Source organism: Onychostruthus taczanowskii, unplaced genomic scaffold, assembly GCF_017590055.1.
Source record: "Onychostruthus taczanowskii isolate IOZ18803 unplaced genomic scaffold, ASM1759005v1 scaffold17, whole genome shotgun sequence".
In the NCBI taxonomy this organism is placed as follows: domain Eukaryota; kingdom Metazoa; phylum Chordata; class Aves; order Passeriformes; family Passeridae; genus Onychostruthus; species Onychostruthus taczanowskii.
Genome location: NW_024498906.1, coordinates 2,591,903 through 2,605,006, shown reverse-complemented (window position 1 = coordinate 2,605,006; position 13,104 = coordinate 2,591,903). Strand labels below are relative to the sequence as shown.

At 41.1% G+C, this 13,104-nt stretch overlaps 1 protein-coding gene across 2 annotated transcripts in view; it reads right to left on the bottom strand.

Moving 5' to 3' along the window:
- The window catches only part of PHEX (phosphate regulating endopeptidase homolog X-linked), a 94,435-nt gene extending 89,120 nt beyond the window's left edge, over positions 1 to 5,315 (bottom strand). The window contains exons 1-2 of one of the 2 annotated variants that reach the window (XM_041399865.1): positions 5,204 to 5,315; positions 969 to 1,037 (exon numbers count right to left, since the gene is read on the bottom strand). In XM_041399865.1, the coding sequence (XP_041255799.1) occupies positions 969 to 1,037; positions 5,204 to 5,315 (181 nt within the window). The remainder of the gene's footprint in view (positions 1 to 968; positions 1,038 to 5,203) is intronic. The other variant, XM_041399866.1, reaches the window with a different exon arrangement.
- Between the last annotated feature and the right edge of the window lie 7,789 nt (positions 5,316 to 13,104).

The window sequence follows — 13,104 nt, the reverse complement described above, 5'->3', positions numbered from 1 at the left end:
GCATGAACATGAGCTGCTGGAGCCAGACATCTGAAGACAAGCTCTCCATTGTTGCCATGATAGAATTAATTGCCTGAGGAATTTAGTAGTGATACATATTAAGTAGATTGTGATTAGCATTTCAGTAACTATGCAGTGTTTACCTCTAGTTGAATACTGCAAAAGAAAACAAATCAAATTCTGATCTTCCATACATTGGAAAAGAAAATTGTATTTTCAGCTGCATTTTGTGACTGCTTCCTTACCAGTTACTATTGTCAGTGAAAAGAGGGATGGAAAGAGAGAGATCAGCCCAAGACTCAGTATCTTTTTAGTACCTAATCATAAAATCATAGAATAGTCTGGCTTGGAAGGAACCCTTAAAGGTCGCCTAGTCCAACATTCTGCAATAAGCAGGGACATAGTCAACTAGACCAGGTTGCTCAGAGTCCCATCCAACCTTGAACACCTCCAGAATGGGGCATCCACAACTTCTCTGAGTGACTTGTGCCAGTGTTTCACCACTCTCACCACAAAAATTTTCTTCCATATAACTACTCTGAATCTACCTTATTTTAATATAAAATCATATAAAGTGTGTGCCAGATCTGGTAGAAAATCATCTCTGTGCTTAACAATACACTTGCTAGTTTTCTGATAACTAGCAACAAAATATACCTGAAGGTCTAGTCACTCAACATTTTGTTTCCTATTTTAAAAAAAGAAAAATAACCCCTATGGGAAACTTTGAGTCAACCTAGTTAAACTAGTATTAGACCAAATTAAAACACAAATTTTAATTGTACAAAATAAACAAAATAGAAGCAACTTGAACAGTGACATTTTAAAAAGTTTGGGATTATTGTTCTTTCTCCCTCATTAATTGAGCTTTCTGAGTAAAATGTATAATGGGAAAAATTAAATGGTATAAATACCTCATTGACATACTATAATCATTATATCATTGAGAAGATAGAATTGCTGCTTACCAGCTTCAATGCATTCTGCAGTCAAACAGTACTGTTGCTTCGCATGAAACTTTATAAGACCTTGGCTAACTGCAAAATGGAAAACCATAATGAGATCATTTGCAATGAATTTTGACAGCTGCAGCCAAATGTTGTGTACTCAATCATTCCAATATCAATGCAGCCTCTGGTCCCAGTGCCTCTCTGGAGGCACTCTCTGCATTGATTTAGAGCACTTAGAATGTATATTAAGTAAATATTTAGACTATATATTATGTAAATACTGCAGCTTGTACAAATAACTTCCCCCTCCTAGTGCTGCTTTTTCCTTCCCCCTCTTTGCTCACAGGCAGCACAGAGCAAGGGCTGTCTGTGCACAGTGCCTTGAGCAGCATCACCTCAGCCCTACTCACTGACAGTGAGCAGCACCACGATACAAAAAATTCAGCGTTGTTGTCATCCTCCAGAGCCTGGAAACACAGGAGAATAGGATGGCTAGGCTTAGAAGGGACCTTAAAGATCCTCTAATTCCAATGCTCTGCCATGGACCACATGGATGCTCTCCACAGGACCAGGCTGCACCTTCCATGGTGGGAAATGCAACACGGAGCAGTCTCCCCACCCTCTGCAGGGTTTCCAGAGCTCCCCGGAGCTGTGGTGCCCACAGTGCCCTGCAGCAGCACTGCACTGCCCAGCACAACCCAGCACCAACAGGACCCTCCCAGGGCCAGCCTGGAACAAAGCAGATTGCAATGGGCACAAGGATAGCTGTGCTTCATAAGGCACAACCCAGGTTCTGTCTGAATTGTCTCCCAAAAGTATTGTAATTGCATTTGCTTCCAAAAGCCTTGCTTAGAAGAACACGAAATTGTCAGTTAATTTTGCTCATCTTTTAAAAACATGTATTACAACTGCCACTGAAATTTAAGCACAGGAATTGCTAATTTCAGACACTGCTCTCAGGCAGCAAATATGCAGATAATTGATACTTGGAACTAGAAAGGGAGAATCCCAAGGGATAGGTGAAATAGTTCTCACTAGACGTGTTCAGTAGGCATAAAGAAATGTCTCATTATATCCATTATCTTAATAACAGTCCATGGCAAAAATAAAAAAGCAAATAACACTGAACAAAAAAAAACCCAACAATGGAATATATTATGGTACCATAGCTTTAACAGTACGGATAGTTCTAAAACAATTTCTGCTGTAGTTACATGTTGTTTTAAAGTAATAGAAAAATGTGAAATTTCATTTCAGCCCAGGAATTTTTTTTTACAAAAGGTCCTAAAGCTAGAATTGAATCTAAAGCTGTTTCTTCTCTTCCAGTCTCACTGTTTTAATGACAATTAATGACAGAAATATCTGGATTTCAATCCAAGTTTCTCAGAAAATGGCAATATAAAACTATTTCTGGAGAGCTTTTCCAAAGCTTGCATTGGTTTAGTGAAATACAGCTTGCATTGGTTTAGTGAAATACAACACCTCAAACACCTTTGTAAATTAGCCAAGAAATACACAAGATTTTGAGGCTTACAAAGGCTGTAATTGGAATGTTGAAGAACAGGAGAAAATAGAGAAGTGGAGATCTTCACAATATGGTTTTGAGCCACTACAAAGATGAACTACAAATAATGGTTAACGTCCCTTTTAATTAAGTGTTGCACTCCTCCCAACTCACCTTTTTCCCCGATTAGAATTTATCTCTTTAGAATCCGTCCAGATCTTGAATGCTTGCTAGACTTTTTTCTTAACAAAGCAGAGAAAGGAGGGAAAAGCCCAGACATCATTTCATGCTTAACCTGAAGCAGCCCTTGTGTTTTTGATACTTCTAAACAAACACAAAATACCATTTCAGCTGGGAAACCTACTATTTTATCATTAGAATCAATTTTTGGCAGTAACATTTCCATTTTAAATAACAGCTAATTTTGACAGAAAAAAAACTTTGCACAGTTTTGTTCTCTGGCCTTTTTATTGTTAAGATAACTAATCACAACATTATTACTTAGAGTCATGGTTATAACCCTCAGCATCCTAGCTTCCTCCTTGATAAGCCTGCTTGCAGATTCTTAAGCAAATACACTCCACGACTGAGTTTAAGAAACTAATCTATAAGGGAAAAGGAAAACAATACAAATGTACAGATACAAATAATGTGAATGTTCCTGTGATGTGAGAAGCATAAAGGAGAACTCTCCTACAAAGTCTGGAGAAGAGGCTCTCAAACTGAGATTCAAGGCTGCCTGAGTTCTCACCCAAGGGCACTGGAGAGCAATCTGCTCCCTCCCAGGAGGAGGTGGCTGCTGTCCTGTCACAGCCCCACTCCTGCCAGAGTGCCACAGGCAGCACCCCAGCAATGCTCCCCACTGAAGTCACAGCGAGGTCACAGCCAGCATGAGCAAGGAACAGTAAATAACAATACCTGACTCTCCCACATCCTCCTTGGACTTGTAGGAACTATGTGAAGAAAGCAGGAGAAAGCTACATTTCACCCCTCAGGCTGGAAAATTAATTTCAGGTGTACCAGAAACAACAAGTTTTGCAGACTAAATGAAAACTGAAGAAAAAAAACATCTTGAGGTGCCTGAAATGTTTCATATGGACAGAAAAAATTATGTCCATTTCTACAGTTAAATAAAACTAAAAAATAATTATCTCAAACTTAAAAAGAAAACCATGTCACAATGAAGCGTGAAAACATCTAGTTGAAAAAATGTTAAACCAAAACAATTTAACTTTTTTTCCTTGGTTCTTTAGGTTGAAAATTTCTAGACCATTTCCAAAGAAATCGTAAAAGCATTTTGGTTGACCCAAAGCCAGCATTTTTATTTTCTTAGCAGTTACGCCAATGAAAATTTTGATATTGAGTCCCTGCCTACAGAACATGCCACAGGCACACTTGGAAAACTGTCTGCAAGAATTAATATATTTGCTTGAATTTTCACACCTGGCCTATGGATCAAGCAGTTCTATCTCTGAGAAGCTGTGATGGTAAATGTCAATCGCTTTCACTGCTCTAAGCAATAAACAAACAAATCTAGTGCAGACAAAAAGAAATAAGGTCTCTCCATTATTACTCCCTGGTGTTTATACCGCATTCTTTAAGTGAAAAACTTTTTCTTTTATCTAGAAATTTGAAGATTCAAACTCACTCATGGTTATAAAAAGTTAACTTGAATGGGATCACTGACACAGAAGTCATTTTCCTGCAAATGTTGCAGAAATTGCTCCAGAGCAGAAAAGCTCTAACCAAGAGTGAGCCTGGTGCTTTAAATATTCTATAGAAAACCTGACCTTGTTTTGTGACTATGAACAAAGCAGACTTTTCAAACAAGATCACAAGATCATAAAGGATTGGATGAAAGCAAAAGATATGCTTAGAGGCAAGGTTTCCACCAATCTAGGGAAATCTATATTGGTCTAAAGAAACAAAAAGTTGGGCAGAATTGTTCCAAAAGAGGATCCAACTCTGCAAAATTCCTACAGGATACAACACAGCTTCCACTCTGCTTGGAGTTTCTGGGTGTATTTATACTTTTACACATAATTTCAGAAGTGTAGGCATATGCTTTCAAGTGTTATGCTAACAAAACCAATCTACAGGTAATTCCAAATCTGGGAGAGGAAAAACTATTTCCTTCTCTGTTGCATCTAGTTACAACTTATATATCTAAAAAAAATATTTCAATTTCATCCTAGATGCACCCTTCACGACTTTTGTAAAGGCAACTTTGCAATTCATCGTAGAAGAACACAAAGATCTAAAAAATGTGCACACATATGCACTATTGAAGCTTTCTACGGGGGTTTTAGTCAAGCCCTAAATGAAAACCAAATGAAGGAAAACCCAAAAAGATTCCATAAAATGCACGCACTACACAGATTCATTTTCAGGAAACAGACAATATTACTCCACATCAGTCACAACCACTGAATCCATAATCAGCATCATCTCACCTGCTTCTCTCTGTCCTGTGAAAGAACCCAGGTCTGGTCAGAACACATTCAACTGAGTACCTAAATTTAAATTCAGCATTCAAAACGTTACATGAGCTCCCATTGCATCTCCCGGCTCTAGCATTCCCACAAGAACTCTTTTACTGACACATATCCCTTTCAGGATAAATATAAAAAGGGGGGAAAGAAAAAGAGATTTAGATTTTCACCAAAAGACACCGTGAGACACAAACACGGGCACCCAGCAGACAGGCTGGGGAGGTTGTGCTCAGGTTAGTGTCAACGCTTCCACTTACCCAGGAAAAGAGCGGTGCCAAGCACAACAGTGCCACTCACAAAGACACCGAGGGCGATCCGAGTGGCTTTGCTGGCTGCTCCCCTCGCCTCGGGGACTGTCTCTCCTTCCATCAGGACAGCTTGGGAGGTGCTCGCTCTCTCAGAAGCCTGGTTTTCCCCTGCTGCTGTTGTGTCAGTGTTTCAACTGCTCACAAACTGTGCCCATGAGCTCTCCTCCTCCTCCTCCTCTTCTCTCCTATTTAAAACTCCAGGTTTCTGTCATGAACCATTTCCTAGGCACTTCCTGCTCTCTCCCTCTCAAAGCAAAATCACTTGTAAAATAGTAGCTGTCTCCTACGTTTTGCTCTGCCCAGGAGGAGGAAAGGCAAGCAGTGGCCACACTAGTGCAGCCCTTGCTGCCCGTGGAGCCTGTAAGAGCCCAGCGCTCAGCAGTCCCCCTTATCAGGGGTTCCGAACACGAGCATTTCACAACGTCGCTGAACAGATGTTTTAACTATTCAAAGGGCTGCACACCCTCTCCAATCAAAGCAGGATTGCTGACAACTTCTACAAACACAAGTCTGATGGAAGGTTTTTTTTTCTCCTTGCACTTATTTAAAAAGACTAATTATCTGCTGACTAAAGTTTTCTCCTTTTAAACCACTGCTGCTGCATCATTTGGCTTCAGAAGAGGTGCCCACTCAGCAGACAAATCCCTTTTTAAAGCTTCCTAAGAACTCTTAGAATATCATGTAGCATTTTATTTCGGGAATTTGGTATGTGACACTGTGTGCCAAAAATCACAGTCAAGCAGCACAAAGCAATAATCAGCCAACCTACAGAAAAGTCCTGCTCTAAAAGTTAGATCTGTTTTTTTCTAGGCAAGATATTTCAGTCCTTGCTGGTACACAACACATTTTAAGAGATGATCCAGTGCTTCCAAGTCAAGCAGTACTGTGAGCTTAGTGGAAAAGTATCTATTTGGCACTTTAAGTGGGGGATTTAAAAAAAGTCTTATTTATATAGATTTCTCAGTGGAGTAGACTTGATAGTCCCCTCCATATAGCAAATATTCTCCATTTCTCAAGTAAAAAATAGCCATTTCAGGGTGAATTCTCTGAGCTGAGTTTGACATTCAGCCCCCTGAGGAGCTCTTGCTTTCTTGAGAGCCGGACTCTCATACAGAACATAAGGATGCAGGGAGAGGCAGCACCATGCTCATGCTCTCAACAACAGCTCATGTGTCTGAGTTACTTACTTTCATGGGGACTTAAAAGTCCTCATCTCAGCCCCCAACCATCCTGATAAAAAGTTGCACAAGTAGAGAGAGAAGGAAGACATACATGTGTCACAAAATGTGCGTGATGACAGTTATCAGCTTGGAGAGTGAAACCTTTTTCCATGTGAGCACCTGCACGCAAGTTGTCCTGGATGTCACATGGACATAAAGGGAAAGCCCACTCTATCTTGAAGAAGACTTAAGAGTTTGAAGGTCCTGAAATCCTCAATTCCCGTCCCCCCACTACTGCCTTGATGGTGTCCTGCATGCAAAATGCCCTCAGTTCTTATTCCAGTCCCGCTTCACCAGGAAGCTCCAAGAGGGCATTCCCACCTCTGCTTGATGCAGAACAGGAAAAAACATTTGCTCCTTTTCACCTGCCTATTGTCCCACATATAACCCATGATTTTGACAACCATCAGCTGAGGCAGAGGAGGGAAATGATGCTGCAGAACCAGGAGGATCACATGCCTCCCACTATAAAAATTCCCACTCATGTGTGAATGACTCCAAGGGTGTGAACAGATACCTGGTAATGAGAAATAGCACAAGACTGGTCCCAGCACAGGTTTGGGGAGGTATTTGTGTGACATTGGTGCAATTTAGTCCTCATAACAGAAATCACTATGATCTCAAAGGGGCTGCCAAAAGGGCAGGACACTGACAGAAAATGCATGGACACCATGTGATCTCAACACTTAATCCACCGTATCCATGATCCAAACGCTGAGTAACCCTCAGAAGGACCTTTTGACAAGTATTTGCTGTTGGTTACCTGATGGTTTTTCTACTGAACCCCAACACTACAAATGCTGAGCTATTAGACTTATTCATACTGTCAGCTTTATGTCTCCCCAACCAACACTGAATTATCATATGCTTACTCAATCCCCCCATAATTTCTAAATTTCAGCTTCTTTCCCTTTGAGAAGTACTTGTACGTACTGAACATCATCCTCTATCTGTGTTTCACTAGCAGGATTTTGCTTGCATCTATTGTTACACAATCATAAAGTCTTATTTTATAAGGTAAAGTCTTATAAAATAAGGGCCATGTTACCCTTGTAAAATCATGGCTCAGGCCTGCTACTTAGGCTAGGTAGAAGGGAACTATGGGAGAGTGACTCAGCTGGAACAGGGGTAGAGAGCTGTGAGCTGTGCTGTGTGACTGCTGCATGTCCACATCGTGCTGTGTGGTGGTTGGTTGACTTGGGCTTGTTGTGCCTTAAAACTAGGGGTTAAACTGAAAACTAAACTGATAATCAGCTAACTGCTCCAAAAGGCCTGTTTTTTGCCATAAAGCAGCTCTATTTTGCACCGTCTGGGAACTCTGCATTGTCACAATTGATCTCTTTCTAGGACAATATCAAGCTAGAAACTAAGAACAGTTTTCAGCCGACAAAGCAGCAACCTGTTATTTCTCTTTGGAAATCTGTGTCAGGGGAAGGAAGTGGGAAAGGAAAGACAGAGAAGGAGAAGGGAGAAGCTGGACCATTAATTCCCCTCTCCCAAATACAAGGTGAGAACTATAGGAACATGGAGCTACCCTAACAAAATCCAGCAAGCTCCAACTACAGGAGTCCTGTGGCGAGTCAGCTCCAAGCAGCACCTAATCCTTGTGGCAAGAAAAATCACAAATCAGCTGTCAGCAACAGAATGACTTTTCCATGTTTGGGTTTGTGGATTTATTTATACTGTGGCATAGTATAAAGTGTCCTTTCCTCTGGCTGTAGAGCCTGCCTGTAGTCAATAAACCATCTTGGTTTCTCCAGCATGTACAGAACTATGAAATTACAGCTAAACCATAAACAGCTGCAGGCAACAGCTGCAGAAGTCCATTTCTGGCAGTGTTTGAAAAGGTGCACAGAGCACATGTGAGAGTAAGTTCCTGATACTGATGATCTGTGACAGAAGCCTGTGGAATTTAATTCGCATTTTTGATGAGCGTTCTAGGATTTGGTTGCCTTGTTCTCCCCAAATCCAGCAGCTCTTTGGCAGGTACAGGATACATGGCCACACCTCCTGCTGGAACTGCTAACAGCACTCCTGGCCATTGCAGCCCAATAAGGCACTTAATGAGGCTGTGCAAAGACTCTGCTAAACCTTCATAAAACATTGAACAGACATACGGGGCAAAAAAGTAATAACTAAATGCTACATGCTCCAAACCGCGCTTCACTCACTCAGAATTCCATCTCACCAAGATCCCACTCAAACAATGGGATCACTCTGGCATTTACAACAAAGCCAGAACAACGCACAAACAATTCTGTCCAAGGTCATATGCCAGAGTTGGCCAACCCTCTGGAATATGGTCTGGGCTGAACCACAGCAAGTGTCCCAGCCTCTAGAAAAGGTCTGTCTGTGAATATAAGTGTGTGTATGCACATGAATGTACACTCAAAAGACACACGAGTGTGTGTTATCCTGCTCTCCCACAAGCAGACACAATTCTCACTTCCAGCCATTATGTCAGAGTCAGACAAGAGCACTTGCCAGAGCTAAAATCAATAGGACCATGTCAGCGTCTCCTCATGTAGCCTGGCCCAAGAAAGTGAGGTTTGATTATTCAATTGATCAACAGAATCACACATATTGCCCAGTTTTCACTGGAACAGTCAAAACCACTTGCATAAGTGTTGGTGAAGTTCACTGGAACAGCAAAACAGCCTGAGGTCAGCACATGGTCAGCCCAAGCCTGCTTAAAGAACCTGTGTGCAATGAGCCTGAGTACTGTAAAATATTTCATCTTTCTGGCATTTAGATAACTTCAAAACATATTAAAACAATCACTGATACTTTTTATAAAAAGAGAAAAAAAATCCCAGTTCAGTTCTAGATGTAAACCCCAATGTAACACAGGTAAAACATATTAGGTTACACCAACACGTGAGTCACAGACACTGCCCCGGAGGACACTGTCCTCATGGGGCACAATAAAGACCTGCCCTACCTGCAAGGTGCCTAAGGCACATTGGTGCAAGTACAGCTTAACAGAAGCAGTCCATAATCACAGCATCACACCTTTGGTCATGTACTGTTGAGCATTTTCAGCCCATGGTAAAAGGAAAACACAGTCACCATCACACTGACGGAAGCAGAGACACCAGATACAGCTTGAGTGGCTTCTTCATAGAAACAGAGGGATATGCTGGCTTCATTGGAAGTGATTAATTAGTGTGGGTCAGAGCAAAGGCTGTATTCCATCCCATTTCACCCTGGGCCTTGAACTGTTTTTCTGGACTATGCATCTGTTGTAGCCAGAACTGGGCTTCAGGTACACAAAGCATACTCGAGAAAAGTCCAACATGTTGCATTTGAAGACAGCTTGACCAGTTGCCATCAGATCTCTGAATTTTATAAATTACACTCCCTTGGCTAGAAAAGCTGCCAAATTTCTGTACAGCAGCCAACAGAAACCACACTCTGGCACTACTTCATGTCCTTTATTCATGGGACAAATACAGCTGGAAATAAATGACTCTATTGTTTGACAATAGACAGCCACATCACAGAGGGCCTCAGTGCATCTGTGAGAATGTGGATCATTAATTAGGAGTCAATATTGAGCCAATAGGATTTGCAGGGCTCCAAACACTGCTGGTGGCAAGCTTTTCCACTAACTATAACTGCAACTGTAAGGAGAACACCCTGCAAAGCAGAAAATTTTGTTCTCCAACATTTAATATCCCAAATCAATTTCTTCTTCTTTAATTCCAAGTAGACTAAGCTATTCTCATTACTCCAAGAAAAAATTTTCCCTGCTGCAGGAAACGTTGCATTCTCTGACCAAAAGGTGCTTATATCAAACCCAAACAGCAACCGACTATGAAACTCAACATCTGGAATGATTAAAGTTACACCACTCAAGTTTGCAAGCTTTTTATTTGCTTCTTTTGAAAAAGCACTTTAGTGATGCAATGCATATGTTCTCAAGCAGAAGGAACTGCTTTAGGTCTTCCGGCAATTTTTCGTCAAGAAGCACATTAAATTCCAGCTAAACCAAACACTACTTCTCCTAAAGACCACATTCGCACTACAACCAGAGAGTGTTTACACTCAGCCATCACATGGGCATCCTTCCCATCTGTCATCCTGCTGCAGAGATTAAACAAGGGTGCATGCTGACATGGGCTGCAGAAAGGCATTTCAGTTGGGGATTAAGAAATATACAAGATACCTTGGCATAACTCAGAACAAATTTTTGCTTTTTTTTCATATAATCTAACTACACACATAGGCTGTAAAGACACTGAAAAAGACATTTCTGGGAAATGTCACTGTTCCAGTGACCACAGCCATAGGTGCAGGGAGATAGAACACAAATTTCCTTAAAACATTGCACCATTCCACCAGAGCTTTACCCACTTATTTTGCTTTGTCTAGATGTTTGCTCGCGGCTGTCGAAGTCTCTTTTATATGAGTGGAAGCAAGAAGTTTGGTTACCAAGGAGTTTGTGTTCCGTGGGTGAATCTTCAGGTGTGCAATGAGACACACATTCACCAGCATTTTAAAGTAAAAGAGCAGGAGAGTCACCAGCCTTTCATGCAACTGCTTTCAGCATCTGCTAAAGAGATCCCTCCACTGTGACCTCCTGTCTCTCGGAGAAGCATGAGTGTCTCTGCAAAAGCAATGGTTTCTGCCTGCTCTCCCACTTGGATCTCCAGCAGCACAAATCCATCTTTGGCAGCAACAGAGCTCAGAGACAGCTGCAGCCAGGAGCAGAACAATCATTCCACAGAGGTGCCACTGAACAGGTAACAGGCACTCTGTCACTGCTATCTACTCAGAGCTTGCTTGTGCTAACTTTTGTAGCAAACCAAAAAAAGTGAAGCAGAAGCTCCTCCAAATGCTTTAACCCCAAGGCAGCAGAGCTCAGCAGTCCCATCAGGCACAAGTTCTGGTGAAAGCTCATCTCACACAGGGGCTGTTGGGTCACATCCCTCTGCACAACAAATGCACCTAACCACGGGCTTCTAGCAGAAATAAGAGACCTTTTCATCCAGGCAAAGACTTGTCAGAATTAATATCTTTGAACCCAAATCCCCTCTGTCAAATTTGACTGCAGCTGGCTAACAAGGTCCACCATTACTTAGCAAGGCTGGGTGGGAGAGAGGGGACACAGAGACAGGAAAGCACAACTGGATAACCTCAGTTTTCAGAAGAAATCAGCCTGGCAAAAAAACCAAGAAAACCACCAACAAAAAAAACCCACCCATGAACCTGAAAAACCAAATCCTGCTCTGCCAGGGCATTGCTACATCCAGTTCATGGTCTTACTGAAGTTTTATTTCAAAGCATTTTATTCCACTAAGTTTTCTTCCTTCATCTCAAAATGAGATTAAAATTCACTTTGCACACAGCTAAAAGTCAGAAAAATCACACATTAAATATGATGTCCTAAATAAAACGTCCCTTGACAATGTGAGATTTTGTGTGTATTAATTCAGTGGAAGTATTTCTAGATATTTCTTATCTTGTCCACATCTTGGTGCAGCTCCAGTAACTATGTATGTATCTAATAACACTAAGCAGCAGCCCCTCAGCAGAGTTGAAATGTGTTTAGTCAGCGAGTTCTCTGGAAAGGAGAGACCAGAGATGGATCAGGTTGAAACCACAGCATGAGGCCCCATGAGACAGGATCATCGAGACCAAATATTTGCTTTCCTGAAGCTGCAGAAATCCTCAAAAATCAGTTAGGCACCAACTATAATTATCTTTACAAGTCAAATTGCTATGTCTCTGACAGCCCTTCCTTTAAGTTTCCAACATCTCTATTTCAAATAAAGCTTTGTTGTCCTCTTTACTATTAACACCAGGTTTTAGAACAGAATAAGGATTTCTGTACTATCAAACATACCCAAACTACTTCTTCTAAATCAAAAACTGGATCATTACATGGTATTTCTCCCCAAAAATTTTCACTAACCTAAGAACAAGTAGCTGGATTAGGGAAACTGATGAAAGGGCCTCTATGTATGGCCTCCAGTATGGCTCTAACTAGCTACTCTTAGGCATTTAAATAACCATGCAAAGGAATTAGCAATACTGTTAGCAAAGTTAATTACAAAAATAGTCATGACCAAGCTTGCTTCAAGCGAAGGAAAATTATGTTGAACAAAGCTAAATCCTTTTCTACAACTTGCAGAAAGAATCATGCTCTTCTGAAAAAGTTTCCTTAACTTGTTCCATATGCACTTCCCAAGAAAATTACAGAATCTTAGTCCACTAAAAGATGCTGATAAATTCATAGGTTTTTAAAAATTTAATGCTGTTTCTGTTGGTAGTTCTTTGAATTTGCTGCAAACACAATCAACCTCTTCCTTGGTTGAACTGGTTGACTGAAATGGGACATTCATTATCCAACCTTAAAATAATACTCAAGTAAAACTTCCATGACCATTGTGCTTGTAATTAAAAAGTGAAAGATGTGATAAGTGTCTTGCAATTTGGACTACAACAGGATTCAGATTGGCCAGAAGATACTCGCAGCATCTGCTTTACCTAAGCAAAAGTCTGCAGGCTGGCAGTAAGTTTCTAAAAACAACCTAGGAAGCAGCAATTAATGAGAGAAAATAAGAGCCTAGAGAGGCATATTCCACCTCCCCAAAGCAGAGTAAAAGTACTCACAGCCAGACTATA